The 18,222-nt window shown below is 42.9% G+C and overlaps 1 protein-coding gene across 1 annotated transcript in view; it reads left to right on the forward strand.

Moving 5' to 3' along the window:
* ppargc1b (peroxisome proliferator-activated receptor gamma, coactivator 1 beta) overlaps positions 1-13,264 on the forward strand; it is a 64,635-nt gene extending 51,371 nt beyond the window's left edge. Inside the window, exons 5-12 of the mRNA XM_088989410.1 lie at positions 883-1,837; positions 2,291-2,339; positions 3,753-3,811; positions 3,913-4,465; positions 4,984-5,041; positions 5,858-5,976; positions 6,559-6,686; positions 7,666-13,264. Of these exons, the coding sequence (XP_088845536.1) occupies positions 883-1,837; positions 2,291-2,339; positions 3,753-3,811; positions 3,913-4,465; positions 4,984-5,041; positions 5,858-5,976; positions 6,559-6,686; positions 7,666-7,760 (2,016 nt within the window). The 3' untranslated portion in view covers positions 7,761-13,264. The remainder of the gene's footprint in view (positions 1-882; positions 1,838-2,290; positions 2,340-3,752; positions 3,812-3,912; positions 4,466-4,983; positions 5,042-5,857; positions 5,977-6,558; positions 6,687-7,665) is intronic.
* The last annotated feature ends 4,958 nt before the right edge of the window (positions 13,265-18,222 follow it).

Genomic DNA, 18,222 nt, shown 5'->3' on the forward strand with positions numbered 1-18,222 from the left:
CCAATTAGTAGCATGCTAGGACCAGGTCAGTATCTGAGTAGAATGCATCTGGGAGAAAGAACAGACTGAAGCATAGGCAGAAAAGACTCATACCAGACTATTAAAATAGGTTTTTGTTTCTTTTCACCTGACCTATTACACATATTTTACAGGTATTATTCACTCGGAGTTACAGAGAGGAGTCACATTGATTAACATTTCAAGCAGTCACTAATGTCTTCTTTGTAAGTGACACTGGCTCTTTGTTGTTTTTGCTATTGAGTTTCAGACTCGCAATTCGATTAAATTAGTCGGTGAAGGAGACTTTAGCATCATTGCATTGCTATTCAATTTCTTTTCCTCATGCATAACAAAAAGAAAACATGGTGTATATACTGAGTCTCTTTAAAATCAAAACACAGCCAAGCCAAACATGTGACTGATGTCTATATTCGCTTTTCAATTCAACTCGTCAATGATCAGGAACAACAAACAACAGCACCGACATCTCATTTCAAACCTGAGTGTGGTGCAGGGAGAGAGAGGCCATCACTCATCAGCAAATGTGACGTTGGGGTGAATAAAGGACTGCTTGATACTTGATGATTGGAGGCATTGCTAGTCCATCTTGGAGTGGCAAAGTTAAAGCCCTCAAGGGGAGGCAGTGGCAAAGGAAATGAAAGGGAATAACATAAAGCAGGGACCAATAATTACTTTTATTTGAACAATGCCAGGACTTTTCGAATATTATTAGGCTGGACCTAGGCAAGTTTCAGGCGAATTTTGTGGATGGAAAAGAATGCATTGGTTTGCAGCATTCTTGCGACGCGGCAATTGACTAGACTGTGTGGAACGGTCTTAATATTTGTGGGGTTAATTAACCAACTTTGTTCACCCACTCAGATGGACCCTTCACAGATGCGGAAGCCACGTGCTGTGCGTCCAGCTGGCCGCCTCTGCACTGAGCTTCATCGCCATCTCACAACAACCCGGCGGGATACCAAGCAAATCCGAGCTGCTGATCTGGAGGACGAAGAGGAAGAAGAGGAGGAGGAAGATGACGAGGACAGTGAATCAGAAGAGGATGATGATGAGGAAGAGGAAGAAGAGTCTTCCGGTAGCGAGGTAGAGGCAAGGAAAATCAAGCCCCCCGCCGAGCCGGCCAAGCCTCAGTTCACCTCAGAGAAAGAACTCCGCTCTGTGGTGGAGCTTATCACCTACATGCACACATACTGCATGCCTATCCGCAAGCAGCAGGGTCTGGACCGCAAAGATCAGGCCAGGCCTCGAGCCCGACCCGATGCCGCCCGCCCGTCCGTAACAAACTCTTCTAGCCGGGTCGCACTGGTGGCACCTCAGGTGAGCAGTGGGCCGGCTGCTCCACAACGAAGGCTTCCTTTCGCAAAGCGGAGGGAGATGAAAACAGACTCACTTCTCCATGAGCTTCTGCAGCAGAGTACCTCTTTTGACGTGAGCAAGCCTTACGGACAGCACAGTCCACCGTACACCCAAGCAGAACCGGGAATCCCAGCTTCGACCCGGGTAACAGGCACCCCAAAACCGGATGTTTGTAAAGACTCTTCTTCACCCACCTGGTCAAATTCCTTCTGCGAGGCGCCACAAAATCTCACGGAGGACAGCGGCTCCTTTTCGGTTCGCCGTTCCAGGCGTCTGGCTTCCTTTCCCAGCCGCTTTGCCAAGAGGCTGCGACCCAGTCAGACGAGGAAAGATGAAAAAAAGGAGGAGCAGGATGACCGGGGGTGTAAGCGTTCACCATCACAAACGGGAAGAGGCACCACGATGGAGGCAGGACCACAAGGGCAGACTACAGAGATGACCAAAACCTGCTGCCATAACGGTGGGACCATGTCCTCGTTTTTTTATTTGTTTGTTTTTTCCAAAGTTGGTTGGGACGTATGCGTTAGCAAGAATAGGGTTTTTGAATTGTCTTGTGATTGACAGTCAATAGTTTGGGAAAAGGGATGCCAGTCGTGTTCTGACAAGCATAAGGGACCATTACTTTTGACCTGATGCGTCACTGTTACACAGTTTGGCAATCCAACACCACAGATGCCAATAATCCGAAAGAATATCATCGGATTTAAAAAGCAAAATCACAATAGGATGATTCGCCTACTTGACGTTAATACCAGGTCACCATGCTGTGTGGACAGGTTTGACAAATGAGTATTGAATGATGAATGTTATGTCGCAGTCTCAGGTGAACAGCGCCTGTCATTGTCGCCCATGCACCATTCCTTTATTACGCAGTGGTTTTTTTCTTTTTGTTTTTTTGTATGTGTGTGGACAGAAAAACAAGCCTGCCTGTGTCTGCCTCTCGACGCCAGCAAGTCCACAGGGTGAGAATTTCTCTTTGCTTTGTCACACTGAAGCCAGCCAGCATCAACATTGTCCGTGCTGTATAGGAACCAATGTGTTTACGATTCTTTGTAGCAACAAGAGAGCATCCTGTCATGAGACGTGACACCAGATGCATAAGCACTTGGCGACACAAACACACACATACACACACACACCTTTCACAGTCAACTCTGGAGCAGTCCACGGTCTACCAGTCGACTTTTGGGCATTGCTACTGCAGAACCCTGAGCCTTTATTTGGGTTCTTGAAGGATCATTGAAGTAGGTTCCTTTTAGGAAGCATTAAAGGTAGAATTTAAAGGAGTATTCTTAGAATGTCAGGTTTCTGCCCTTGATTGATGTCATTGGACGAGTCCTTGTAGGAGGTCTTTGTAGGACACCCAGTCCCCAGTCTTGCATTAGCCTTCAAGGAGTCATCAAAAGGGGTGTCCGTATAGGTCTGTGAAGAAGAACTCTGCAAGATTTATGAGGACGAAAAAGGAGGGCCCTAAAAGCACTGGTGTTAAACTCAAGGCCCCTGTGACAGATTCAACCATCAAACCAATTTATGTAGGCTGTGAACAAAATGTACGTGTGTCAACTTGCATGAGCCTTGCTAAAATCTGCACCCAAATGTCAAATTGTCATGTGAAATAAATAATGAGAGATTTGAAAAAAATGACACTTGCCCAACAACTGAACAAACCAGTATAGTTGACTCATTTGAAAACGAGTAAACATGAATTTGTAATTATCAAGCAATCATGTCATGAGACGATTACACGTATGCTGGTTTCACCGTCATAACCGCCCTCAAAGGGAAATGGCCTTGCAACAAAAATGAATTTGAAACCCATTCCTTACGGTGTCTTTGAAGAAAGTCAGAGTTCTTGTAACACGTCTCTGTAAAGTATAAGTGCTTAAAGTAGTTTTTGTGAGTCCCTGTATGTTTGTATGAATAATCCTGCATCCAATTTAATACACAAGACTTTATCACGTCGTCATTTCTAATCCTAATAAGCAAATGCCGATGTATTCTAATCCGAAACAGATTGAATTCCAAGATGCTTAATGATTCTGCCTGTAATCTGAAGCCAACCAGGCACGTCCTCACTGCCCTCGCTGTTTCACATTCACTTCCCACTAGCGTCCCTGGCGTGTCTCCTACTCGCTCCAACCGCTACGCTGATCACTTTCCCTGGCGTGGGTCCATTCTTCACATGAAGCTGCCTTTTTAAAGACCTCTCTGTTGTTATTCCTCTGGCCAATGTGCTTGTCGCCACCCCTAAAAAAGTAAATTGATGGGAGAAGAATGGTAGCGCAGACAGGCCTGCATGTGGCGGCTGTGATAAGAGAGGAGACATCACGATGGAGTCTGACATTATTCTCATTATGTGTTTTTCGTGACTGAAGAGAGTTCAGCAGCAAGACTTTCGAGCAGACGCTTGGCGTGGATCTGTGTGGAACTGCAGGTAAACAAAAAGATCCTTGAAGGACTCTCCGCGGAGTCTCCTTACAAGCCCAGTGTGAATTCTTCAATAAACCTATTGTACATCAATAATGTCCTCTGCAGGTCTGACGCCTCCGACCACGCCGCCTCACAAGGCGGTGGAGGACGACCTTTTCAAGCCAACTGAGGCCAGAAAGGATGGTGAAAGAAATGGCGATGGCGAGGAGTCCATAAACTCATCTCGCGGCGGTGTCGGTGGCTTCCGAGGCTCCTGGCTGAGCCGTGCGCATCAACGTAAGCTGCCGGAGCAAACCGAGCTGTACGCCCAGCTGCGGCGTATGGGTCAGGCTGGAGTCGGTGACACTTGCCCTGGCTTCGGCGACCATGACTACTGTCTGCTGAGCCTTGGAGAATCACGCAAGCGCAGCGTTGCTATGCTGAGCGCCATGCTGCAAGTGGCTGGAGAACCCCAACTGGGTGACGCCGCGCCAGGAAATGGCATCCAATCTAACGCCGGCGAATCAGTTACATCATCACACTGCTTGTCTGATTGCCAATCAGCAGGCGCCACACCCCCTGCCTCAGAAGAGGAGGCGGAGTGCTCAGCGGTGTCCCGCTCGCCCTCACCGACGCTCCACCTCTGTCCTGACTCCCCGGCCAGTAAGGCAGACTCCAGGTAAACATTCACTTAAATGGCCTGATCGCATTAATTATTTGGGACAGTTCCAATGTGCCCAATGCCAGAAATGAATGTTTGGCTACAACCGCAAAAGAATGAGCAATTGTTGAGCTACATTATCAGATAATTACTTCTGTTGAATACATTTTATAAAGTACAATGACTGAACACAATGTTTATTTAATGAAAAGTAAAATTAAAAATGATAAAAGAAAATATGTTGGACCTGATGAACCAGAATTGCTTTGTACAGTATGTTGGGATCTACCTTTGCAAATTCCAATTCATTTTGCTATATGTGGGGACTTTTTTCTTTGAACCATGGATTATTTCCTGTGGTTGTTTTTCCGAGTATTCTGCACTGTACTTGTACTGTTGTGTAATCCATCATGTCATGATGGTAAGCATTGCACCAAAGTAATGCACATTCTCTTTTTCTCTCCCTCCCGTTTCACCCTTTTATATTTTTCTTACTTCGCCCTTCTTCTCTCCCCCGTCTTTTCTCCCATTCTCAGTGAGCATTCTGAGATGTGCCCAGACGATGAGCAAAGGAACAAAGCCAAATCAGATGAGGTACAGTGTTCCCACTCCACTCCAGAGTGAATCACTATACAGTGAGACCTCAACATACGAACTTAATTGGTTCCTAGACAGAGTGTGTAAGGCGAAAAGTGTGTATCTCAAAAAAAAATTCCCAGGGGAAACCATTAAAATGTGAATAATCCGTTCCCAGGTTTCCATAAAATATACTTTTCAACTAAATAAGCCTTAAAACTACACACAACATACCTTATTCTATGTATAATAAATGTGCTATTGTATTGTAATGAAAGAAATACACTGCATTGTATCATAAAGTCACTTTATTTACATTTGTGATGGTCATTTATGGCTTGATGGAATGGCGTTGGAGGTCGAAGGTCAAAGGGAATTGCTGTTTGGAAAGAGAGACGCATTACATGACGACTGAAATTAAAGAAATACACTGTGGTCTAAAATAAAGTTTTATTTACCTTGTTGATGGCTTATGGAAGGAGAGTCACCTTCCATAAGGACTGTTGGTAACTTAACCTCTGGTGCTGTTCGGTCGTGTGCTTGCGCCGAAGATCACTCCGCCAGCCGTGGTGGGTGTGTATTATGAAAATAGTGCTTATTATAAGGTTTAATTTGACGAAATTTGACGTTTGTAAGACAAAAAGTTTGTAAGATAAGGTATTTGTAAGTTGAGGTCTCACTGTACTGTTGTGTGCGTATGCGTGTGTGTGTGCGCCTGCATGCATTTGTGCATGTGTGGTGAGGCAACATCTGCAATGCTAAAAACCTCCCACTTCCATCTGTGTAGTTTCTCCCGCCCGTTGCTAACTGTTGCCATGGTTTCCCGGTTGCCAGGAGAACTGTCAGGTATTCTACATCCACAACCTGCCCAGCAGCATGACCCAGAACATGTTGAGGAAGCGCTTCCAGGTCTTTGGCAAGGCAGAGGACTGTAAAGTCATCATCTGTAATGAGTACGTAACCTGCTCCCAACCAGACCAAGTCAGCTGACAAAAATGTCACAAAGAACCAAATAAACATCGGAGTTCCTTCCATGTTGGCACAATATGACCATTTCACTTAGAAATATGGAATTTCATAGAAGATTTAGCAGGAGTCGAGTCACATTAAAGTGCTATATAAATCAATATGTATTGTATTGTATTCTACATTTTTTTTATTCAAAATGCTTCATTATGCATGGGATACGCAGGAAGTAAACCATTTGGGTTTCAATATGTGGTTTTAAGCTCAATTTGGACATTTTAGAAGTCCTTCAAAAATAGCCATAATCATTTTTACTTCGCTACATGAAAGCAGGGTTTTTCTTTAGTGGACCACCCAAAATCTTTTTCTAAAAATAGTGTCCCAAAGTGCTCAGTAAGGCCATCATATCAAATATTATATCCTGATAGACATATTCGCTAACTGCTACTAAAATGGAAACTCTTTTACCTAAACAGAGGACAGGGCCAAAAAGGTTTAGTTTTCCTAATTGCATGATGCCACATTTTCCCAATTTTCTGAGTTGCGTCTTTTCGGCTGTATACTTGCAGAGAGCGTTGTGGTGTCATAAAGATCCGCCAGTCTGACATACAGAGGCACCGGCGGGAGCGTGGGAATGTTTTCCAGAACGTACCAGTAAGCGGGAAGAGACTGACAAGGAAGCGCTACATCGACCTTGGTGATTTATCCAACACATACACAAAAATAAGCTTTAACTTCCCTCATGCTAGGTTAGTGTTAGCCAAAGCGTAAAATCTAGGCCTGTTTTTTTGAACACAAAGCAAATATCCTCTTTTATGAATGCCACGGGTGCCATTGTGGGTTCATATCTACCTTGTGGAAGAATATTTGCTCTCTTGTGGAAGAACATTTACTCATTCTCTATATGCTAAAATGGTGGGAATATGAGGAGGGAGACATTGAGCCAGATTGACAAACAGATAAAGGTGATTATTCTATTCAACCAAAGATGGTGGTGGTGGTAGCAGGGGTCCAACAAGGCAGACAGAACTATAAAAAATGACTGGCTGTTCAAACTCGAGAGTGTTGATCTGGCGATGAGGTGGAGTTGGGAACCATCTTAAATAGGTGGCACCTGGCCCCATCATCGCTCATTTTTACAATCCCGTGTTACCAGATAGACCAGCAACAAAAGTACAACTAAGCAGACAAATTAGAAAATAAATAAATACATTTATGAACTGAGTTACAGCCAATGAGCAGGGTCAGCAGGAGTCTTGCAAGTTTCACGTAATCTCCAGTGCTACCACGGCATAGTGGTCTTGCTGAGTGGCCCAATTCATTGAGAAAGTTGCCCACTGACCGAAGGCTTGGGTGTTTAAATCTTGGATGTTTTTATTGTGCTTTTGCTCTTCCTCTTACTTGCAACAGCAGCAAAACCACAATGTGTTACTGGTTCCTTGCCAGTAAAAGCATTACAAAAGCACAACAAAACCATGGCATTTTTTAGCAAGAAATAGGGAGTAAAATATGAAATAATATTTGTCCATACTACCACTACTACTACTAGGCTGTAGCACACCTGAGACCCTCATGAGGAAAAGCAGGTCCAATAAAGGATGGATAAAATCATTTTCAGCGTCACAGTGGATTTCACCTAGGCTAATGTCAGCATTTTCCCCTCTCTCTCAATCCAGATGAGGGAGGTCCAGGCCCAGTCAAAAGCAAGTACGACGCATTGGACTTTGACACACTCCTGAAGGAGGCCCAGAAGTCGCTGCACCACCGCTGACTGTCCATCTGCAGTGGCCCTACATGTTGCTGCAACTGTCCCGCCTTATGAAATCCTGCACCCCGCAGCAGAAGCAGCAGCAGCAGAAAGAAGTGGTATACACCTCTCCATGCAACATGTTTACATTTTTAAAAAAAGAAAAGCAATGATGAGAACATTTTTGGGGGAGAAGGGAGGCAAAGGCATCGACTTTGTGTGAGCTACGAGATCAGCCACAGGGCTACGCCCGGCAAAGAGACCTCTGTAGCAAATCTTTGTTGTGTGTGTGCGTGTGTCTGTTTGTGTGTCTCTCTGTGGGGGGTGAAAAAAACTAACTAATCCGGAGGCGGGAGGCGTCGGATCGCCACGAAAGGCAAAAAAACAAGTTTTGTGTGTGATTGTCAACAAAAGAAAAAAAAAATGGATAAAAGATAGCCGCTTTCTTGGATGTTCTACATGGAAAAAAAACTGTGGTGTGTGCAAAGAGTATAACGTTCAATGTAAAAAGGTTGACAAAAGTTTACAAAAATGAACATTTTATTTCTTGTTTTGTAATTGTAGTGCTTCCTTAATTTGATCTATGCACCGTTGGGAGGTTTTTTCTGCTTTACCCGTGTCACCTCAACGCTGATTCCCCAGACCCCGCTTTTCAAGGAGGCGCCACCTACTGGCCTGTGTTAGCGACATAGATAACACCAAAAATGCTTTGTGGGAATGTTTCACCTGAAGAGTAGGCGGCTAATGATAGACTGGATAAGACATCATTTGTTTGTGTTGAATCGGGTTCTTAAAGTGTGTTAACATTAGCATTAGCTTTAGCTTTAGCCAGAAGACACGATCAAACAGCATACACACATCTTGTAGTAAACGGTCATTTATATTAGCTTCAGCCAATTAGCCCACAGCCCACCTCTGATGTTGCAAACACCCTCAATATTAGCTTTAAGCATACAGCATGACTAGAGTGCAACTGTTAAGTGTTCGGTCTATCTTGTAGTGATGTGGACCAAACACGGATAGTTGTTGTATAGTGACCGAACAGCCCATATTAGGGTGTCTGATACCTGGTACTCCAGTGGTAGCCCAGAAAAGATCCCTCAGGGGACACAATCAAATGCCTTCTCCAAGTTCACAATGCACATTAAAACCAGTGGGGCGAAAACACATACACCCTCAAGGACTGTGCCGAGGGTGTCGAGCTTTTCTGCTGTCTGCCGTGCCAAGGTCGGGACAAAAACCACATTGCTCCTCTCGAGTGTGAGATTCGACTTCTCGACGGACCCTTCTCTGCAGTACCCATGAAAGAAGCTTACCAGGGAAGCTGAGCAATGTGATGCACTTGTTGGGACACTCCATTCGCCCTTTTTATGAAGCGGGGCCACCATCCTCGTTTGCCAATCCAGAAGCATTGTCTCTGATATCCATGTGATGTTGCAAAGGCATGTCAACTCGGACATCCAGAGCCTTTTGGGCAGACATGTCCAGCTCCAGGCCTGAAGGGCCACTGTCCTGCCTGTTTTCCAGCTGGCCCGACTGAAACACACCTGATTCAGATGATCAGCTCATCAGCCGGCTCTGAAACATCATCAGAACGGTCCTGATGATTTGAATCACGTGCGTTGCTACTGGGAGAGCTGGAAAACAGGCAGGACAGCGGCCCTTGAGTACCGACTTTGGAGACCCCTGCTTTAGGGGATCCAGGTCTCACACATCTCTCACAGGTTCACAGCATCTTGAGTGGAGAATAGCAATGGAGCATTCTCACTTTCCACATTGTTGATCGTAAACCTTTTCCTTGTGAGATGCCATTAGGAATTCTTTCTTCATGGCCTTGCTGAACTTCTCCCACGCCCGTGATTTTGCCTCAGCAACTGCATTCTTCTTGGCCAGCCTTGACCCATTCCTCTGTTTTTGCAGATAAAGGGCTTTTGTTGGCTTCATCAAGTCGCAACTCTAACTAGAGCAGTTATGAAGCAGTCGGGATTAGAGTGGAAGTACTTGAGTGAAAATGTTTGGAGTGCCTTCTCCAGGTTGGGGATGACATCCTGCTCAAAAGTCCAAGTTCAAGTATCTTACGATCATGTTCACATGTCAGAGAGGAAGAATGGAAGCAGGAAATTGACAGACGGATGGGCCGAGCGTCTGCAATGATCCAGATTCTGGATTGGTCTGTTGTGGTGAAGAAGACGCTGAGCCGAAATGCAAAGCCCTCGATTTACCAATCAATCTGTCTCGGTTGAAAAAACAATATTGTAGCAGCCAAAAGGAGTTTTTTTTCTACTGGGTCTCCAGGCTCTCCCTAGTGAGAGAGGGAGAAGCTCGGTCACTCAGGAAGGCTCAGAGTAGAGTCACTTCTCCACTGAGAGAAGCCAGAACAGGTGGCTCGGGTACCTCATCATTGCGGATGTCCCTTTGGTCAGTTGTTCCAATCACGTCCTATCTGGAGGATATAATTGAAAAGAACATTTTTCACTTGACTTCCCCTATAAATATATGTAGCTGATCTAAATAGCTGTCATGAGTACCTAATACTGTACATTGAAAGAAAGCCAATGCCAGTCTGATACCGAGTATTGCTTGATGCCCACCTCAACAGCAACAAATCCATGTAACGCAACCACATCATATTTTTGGAGGGTAAATATTGCACTGTGTGCAACCTGAGCACACCTGTTTTACCCACAATATTAATTTTAACATTAGTCAGTTAGCCGGCTAATTAAAACAATCACTAAAGGTGGAACATTCCCACTTTAAAAGCTGTAGCCTGGTCTAGTCCCCCGATGCAACATGTTTGTTTACATTGAAACAGCAGTGCAGCCTATGTCACTCAAATTGGGGAGGTGTTGGCGGATGTAGGCTGGGTTGTGGGTTTGGGCCCGTGGTGCTGATGCCATGATAAGGATTGTCCCAGTCTCCCTCAAAATGTCCAGACTGACTTGGTTGGTTGCTTTGATTTGATGGAATGTATTGGTTTTACTGAATGTAAACATCCCCTTTAGTGGCAGTTGGTTGCACCCATTGTGGCCAGTAGGAGGCACCGGGAAAACGGCAAGAGAGGGTTGGAACTTTGATTGAAAATGACGTGGGTGGCGGCAGCCGAGCATCTCTACCTCACAACCATGCGCCGATGCTCTCGCCGCCGCCGTCATCCTGCTTTCCTATCAGGGTTTATCCACTAAAGCCTCTTCTGCATGCCACCATGTTTGTCGTCTTCGAACAATTCAATCTGGCCACCCAGCCTGACCACAGCATACCGCTGTTTCACACAGCAATTCGCATTAGCTTTAGCTTAAAATGTCTGCCATTGGCCTTTCATCCAAAAATGGTGGCGTGTGGGCGGCCAAGGTCCTTCCACTTATAAAGTCACACACAAACACACACATCATACACACATCATACACACAAGAAAGTTGAATGTTTACAACATGGTTTACATAAAGAGAAGCTCTTATATAAGATAATATATACATATATACACAGACACACATTTACAACGCGCACCATATGGTCTTATATATAATGTGTACTAAAGTGCATCGTACTAACCGCATTTTATTTTGGCCGGCGGCAGAATTTGGAGGGAACATTGACACAAGTCAGACACTGTTTATAAAAATACAGTACATGAAAAATCCCTTTAGACAATTGTATTTGTTTATATTGTATTTTATTTTTTGTCCATTGTTTTGGAGGCAATACATAAAGAATAGTCATCAGGAGAAATGTGATTAGCATGTGTACAAAAATCAATAGTAATCTTGCACACTTTCGTCCCGACTGGAATTGTGGGGGTGACACAAAGGGAAAGGGAAGGGGATGATAGTGATGATTACGATGACGATGATGTTGGAGGAACCCTAGTTTGAATTTCGGATTTTGTGGCGGTGCAAATTTGCCTTTCATTCTGACACACCCGTATTGAAGATTGTTCATTTTGAAACGTACTTTGACACACATCAGTTCACATACCCATAAGTTTAGATATGACAATTTACAGTGCATTCACGAACATTCCTATATGTATACACACACACCTATACAAGATTTACATGCACACACTTCCATTCACCTAAACAAAATGTCTAAATCTGAACTTGCATACACAAACTGGCAACAATTTGCATTCATAAACTTACAAAGACCAAGTTACATCCAGTACTTTTACATGCACAAACATTCAGAGGAATGTAGACACACACACACACAAGTACACATCCAGAAATACCAAATTAACCTTGAATTAAAACCCCTAAAACCGACCTTTAATTACTTTAATGCTTTTGATGAATTTTCTCCCCTTATCATCTCCTCATCGTGTCATTGTGTCATCATATCATTGCGTGATCGTGGTGAAGCCTTAAAAATCAGCATTAGGTCTTTCCCCTTCCTTACGGCACCCTCCAATCCAATCCCGACCGCCACTGAGGATGTTTTTTTTTTTCTTCGAAAGAACACTTTTTCAATAGCCATATTCTGAAAAAAAATCTATATACTTATATATATATATATATATGAATATATGTCAATATATTTGTGTGTTTGTGTAGATATATCTAGATGATAATATACTTTCTGATAAAAAAAACTTTGATGTTGACCTTTTTTGACACATTTACAGTGTAATAATAAGCACTGTCCACTTGGGCTAGTTCCAATCAATCCAAATATGAATAATAATATTTATACTAATCAAACTTTCCAAAGGGAAAAATATTGTCACCACAATGCAATACTTCCTGCTTTGGTTTGGGAAAAGTGGGGAGACACCGGCAAGAAAACTGTAAAACTTTACACGCAGGCACACACACACAGACACACGAAAAATAAATAAATAAAAAAGGTTGTCGGCTTCCTTGTTTTCTCATCATGCTAAAATGTTGATTTATATTTTTTTCGACTAAATCATTTTATCACACAAAATAAACCTTTAAGGATGTCAAATGAGCACTTGGTAGGCAAATGATTATACGTTAAACAAGTAATATATTTAAAAGAATAAATATAAAAGTGAGAACAATAAATGTATGTGGAACAATATAAGATAAAGGGCATATGTTTTATTTTGACTTTAAAGGACTAGCACAGTCACTTGATTCTCTTTTTTTAACAAAATATGCGAAAGACTTCTAATGAGATTTTATATTTTTACGTTTTTGTTTTTTTTAATTTATGCTCCACTTAGCTTGGATGTTGTTTGAGGCATTTACTTGTTCTTTTTATTCTCCATTTTTCCCCCCATTGTGTCTGGTTTCACGTCAGGTGAAGAATGTGGAGAGGAGAAAGGCTGGGGCGGGGGGCATTTCAGTATTTTTGAATTGTTCAAATCTAGTTTCATAGATGTTCTTGTTATAAATTATATTTAATTGGTGTACATAGTTTCAAACAGGAGTTCATTCACTTCCTTTTAAAACTCTTCAGAGATTGTTTACATTATGAAACTGTAGAGACGTGCTCCTCATATACTGTATAAAGGACATATATTCATTGATTTGCCTCAAGAAATAAAAACCTTATCAACAACACATGTGGCACTTCTCGTCTTCATTTCAAGCTTTTCCAGCACAAGTGAACAAGTATTTGGGTGAAAGGTTTTGCAAAAATAGACACAATGTACATCAATCAGCGGATGTTTTTGCATCATCCCATACACTGCCGCCCACTGGCCAAATGTTATTTGTGGGAAATAAAAAGCTCTGTTTCACATCAGTCACTACAGTGTCATACCCACTGTAGTCTTGCCCCATTCCTTGGCAACGAGGGTAAGTCCGGACAGATAGATGGCACTTCGGACGAGTCGGCATGTTGGACATGAAAATAGGAGCCTTCATGTATCAGTCACAACAGTGACAAACTATTTTGTTCATATGAATGAGTCTTGATATCTACATTGCATATTCATCACAGTAGACAATAATTGTCCGCATGCCACACGCCCACATGTGACACACGAAAGAAAGCTCACCTGGAGAAGGTGCCTTTGAGGAGGGCGATCCCCCTTCACACATGTTAAGTTTCAGAATTCATAAATCGGGAGATTTTCATACTCACGACTCTGTGGTGCGTGTTAAAATTATGTGAGTGAGACAAAAGTATAAATTTGAAGGAAATAAAACACAAAAATGCTTTCATTGTTTATTTATGTCTGTGTAAGCTCTGAGTCGTACAGGAGTGGTCCATCGATGAAAAGGTTTCTTCAGCCATCATCTGTACTTCTTTGAAGGTGTTTCACTTCTTATCCAAGAAACTTTGTCAGAAAACTAAAGTCTTACTGGTAGTTTAGGCCCTATATATATATCCCTACTGTCCAGACATGGCAGTGCCGGACTCTGCTATGATAGGTCCCTGCTCTCAGGTTGGGGGGAGCAGAGGACTACTCCCTGCGGCTCCACTGATTGTTCCTATTGTTCTGACTAATGACTGGCCTGATTGCCCCACTTCAACCGGTATCACATCATCAGTATTCCTAATCCTATTTTGCCTAAGTAGTCTGTTGTACGAACGATCCAAATTGAACCTCACCCCACCAAACCGGTTTAATGAAGGATTTAGTTGTTTTATGAAAATTGCTTCTTTTATTCCCCTTACTTAGCGAAAGAACATAGATGGTCTTCTTATCAGTTGAAATACGTTCAATGTTTCTTTTTTTATCATACAATGGTCTTTTTGGGGGCTGTGGGGGAAAAAAACCTCACTAACAGTTTCAGCTGTCAGTTCAGCCTTCAGCTGTACTGTCACTGCTTCCTTTTGACGTGTCCAAAAAACAGGTGACGGGATCTGGAAACCTTCAAAATAAGGCTCCCCCAAAGCTGGTCAAGGCTGCGAGCCAATCCCCCGCAGCCGATGAAGTCATGTGGTCCCGTCGGTGTGGTCAGCTCCCTGGAGGAACGAGCATGACAGGCATGCAAAAAAAGGGGCAAAATACAATTCTTTGTGGAGATGTACAGAACTGATCGAGGCGTCCCACCAAAGACTCGAAGGTGGATTTTGAGGTAAAGGTGTCTTGAAAACGTTGCAGGATTTGTTTTACTTCGGTATCATTTCCACTTGACAAGAATGGGATACTTTCTGTTGGTCAATCATATCGAGTCTCAATTAAAAAACACACTGAAAATGATGGTTGTAAGGTGGCAAAATGTGAAAATGCTCCAGGGCTATAAATACTTTTCAAGGCATTTTAAATTGTAAGTTGCTTTACGTTTGGGTGGAAATGGTGCATCGCTGAGCGCCGTGATGAAATTCCATCTACATCAGGATGAGCCGATAAATGGGAGAAGAACATGCATTGAAATGTAGAGCGAGGGCTCATTAACTCACGAGAACCACTCTGATTGATGAGGAATCATAAATCCCACACAAGTGGCGTGTCCTTGTGTAAGATAGCAACACCGCGCTTCTTTTGAAATTACGAATTCACCATTATACATACTGGGACCACAAATTGAGTGGTCAAAGTTAAGTGTATTTAATTTTAAATACAAGCAAGTGAGAAAATTAAATCCTTTCATAAACATACACTTCAAGTATATTCCACCTATGCACTATTGGTCAATGTACTTTCACATACTGACCCTGATTTTACTTTTTTAATGACTAAACCACATTTCTTGTTTACAAATTACAGTGAGACCTCAACTTACGAACTTAATTGGTTCCCAGACAGAGTGTGTAAGGCGAAAAGTGTCTATCTCAAAAACAAAATTCTGATAGGAAACCATTAAAATGGGAATAATCCGTTCCCGGGTTTCCATAAAATATACTTTTCAACTAAATAAGCCTTAAAACTACACACAACATACCTTATTCTATGTATAATAAATGTGCTATTGTATTGTAATGAAAGAAATACACTACATTGTATCATAAAGTCACTTTATTTACATTTGTGATGGTCATTTATGGCTTGATGGAATGGCGTTGGAGGTCGAAGGACAAAGGGAATTGCTGTTTGGAAAGAGAGGCGCATTACATGACGAATGTAATTAAAGAAATAAACTGTGCTGTAAAATAAAGTTTTATTTACCTTTTTGATGGTCGTTGATGGCTTATAGAAGGAGAGTTACTTTCCATAAGGGCTGTTGGTAACTTAACCTCTGGTGCTGTTCGGTCGTGTGCTTCCGCCGAAGATCACTCCGCCAGCCGTGGTGGGTGTGTATTATGAAAATAGTGCTTATTATAAGGTTTAATTTTCATAAATTTGACGTTTGTAAGACAAAAAGTTTGTAAGTTGAGGTGTTTGTAAGTTGAGGTCTCACTGTATATGCAAAAGAAAAATATCAGATGTTCATTTTCTCTGTGCCTAACGTAGATAATGCCGGTCCTAGGTCATATCTTGATCATATACTTCTGTGGGGATCCAAAGAAAACCCAGAATATCTGAAGAAACTCCACACAGGCCAGCCGGAGCCAAAATCTAAGCCTGTACCTCTGCATTGTGAGGCCGACACGCTAACCACTGGACCAACGGACGCTCAATCGAGCATATATTTCCCATAATTATTTATGTATCTTTATGAACTCATTCACTGCCATCCCCGAATTAATTTCCTAATTAAAACGTGGCGATAAAGCACTGGTCAGACTGCTGGTATTTTTTCCCCTTCCACAAGGGGCAGCATTTGTCTTTTGTCCATGTTAGTGGTTTGTTCGAGCTTCAGCTCACATAAATATTATGTGTCTTGCAATTGTCTGGAAGTGAATGACTTAAGCCCCTTCCACACAGGTGCAACTTAACTTAAATAACTAAACAAATTGTCAATATTAAAATTCGGTTTGGATAAAACGAGGAAAGAAAAGTAAGTACATAGAGTTGCTTGTTCTGTAGCCATAAGGGGACACAAGCCAGTGTCTTCTTCTGCCGGTCCCAAGCCCGGATAAATACAGTGGGTTGTGTCAGGAAGGGCATCCGACGTCATATAAATAACTTCTGCGTACTTACACCTTACACCACCTACACAATATCAATCGTCTTCGCCCATCTCGCACTCCTCACATCACTGCTATCCTCGTTCAAACTCTTGTCACCTCCCGGATTGACTTTTGCAATTCACTTCTCCTTGGTGTCCCTCAGAAACTTCTCCACAAACTTCAACTCGTCCAGAATTCTTCAGCCCGGATCATCACCAGAACCTCATCCTTTCACCACATCACCCGCCGTCCTCCAAGAGCTCCACTGGCTCCCGGTCAAATATAGAATCAACTTTAAAATTCTTCTTTATACATTTAAAGCTATCCATAACCTTGCCCCCCCCCCCCCCCCCCCCCCCCCGTACCCATCTGACCTTCTTCAAATTTCTATTCCCTCTCGTTCCCTCAGATCCCCTTCCTCCCTCCACCTCTGTGTGCCCGTCTCAGCACGATGGGTGACAGAGCCTTCAGCTGCTCTGCCCCCAAACTCTGGAACTCACTTCCTCCCAACATTCGTAACATCGATTCTCTTCCCACCTTCAAGTCCTATCTCAAAACCCACCTATTTACAATTGCATTTTCTGTGTAGCTCTCTCTCTTGTTTCTATTTATAATTGTATTTTATTTATTGTATTCTATTTGTGATTGTATTTTATTTACTATAGTACCTATGCTTGTCTGTGACTGTAGCGTCTTTGAGAGCTTTGAAAGGCGCTTAAAATGTAATGTATTTTATTACTATATTCTTATTATTATTATTAGATAAAAGCTTGGCCAAAACAAACATGCAAATCAAACCTCTGAAGATGGAGGACACTGATTCGGTGTGGCGACCCCTTGAAGGGAAAAGCCGAAAGCAAAAGAAGATAAAACGAGGAAAGAAAATGATACTCAACGTTTTTTTTTATATGCCAGACAATTGTATTTTGGATGCTAATGCTAAAGCATATCTTTCATTGAAAAACATTAGCATGTGATGCTAACATACTGTGCACTCTCGTGAGCGCCTCACATCACAGCCTCCTGCTTGGAAACAACAGGGAGTGCCTAAAAATAGTCGTCACGGTTCCAGCTGCCCCCCAGCTCCAAAACTCCATTTCACACCTCCTCTCCCCTCTCCCTCTATCTGCAGCAGTCACGCGTCGTTCCAGCGTCATGGATCTGCCTGGCCAGCATCATGGCCGTATACGGCAATCCTTTGAGCCGCAGTCTTATGTCAGCAGGACCACGTCACGAGGCGGTGACGACAAGCACGCCGACGTTTGCGCTACTACAAAGCGCGAAGGGGGTGTAAAGATGTATTTGCAGGTTCCATCCACTTTATTAACGCATGTTTGTTTTTGCCAAGCAAACATGCGTTAATAAAGTGGACGGAACCTGCAAATACACAAATAATGATGGAGGGCACTGATTTGCTGTGGCGACCCCTTGAAGGGAAAAGCCGAAATGAAAAGAAGAAGATCCACTTTATTAACGGCGATAGGCTATCACGTGCGCGGTTGTGAAACACTGACGTGATCCACAAATTACAGATGTGTCATTCGCGAACAAACCGGCTTTAATGGCCCGCTCTTTG

Source organism: Hippocampus bargibanti, linkage group LG02 (genome assembly GCF_051943395.1).
Source record: "Hippocampus bargibanti isolate YZ-2025 linkage group LG02, ASM5194339v1, whole genome shotgun sequence".
NCBI classification, from domain to species: Eukaryota; Metazoa; Chordata; class Actinopteri; order Syngnathiformes; family Syngnathidae; genus Hippocampus; species Hippocampus bargibanti.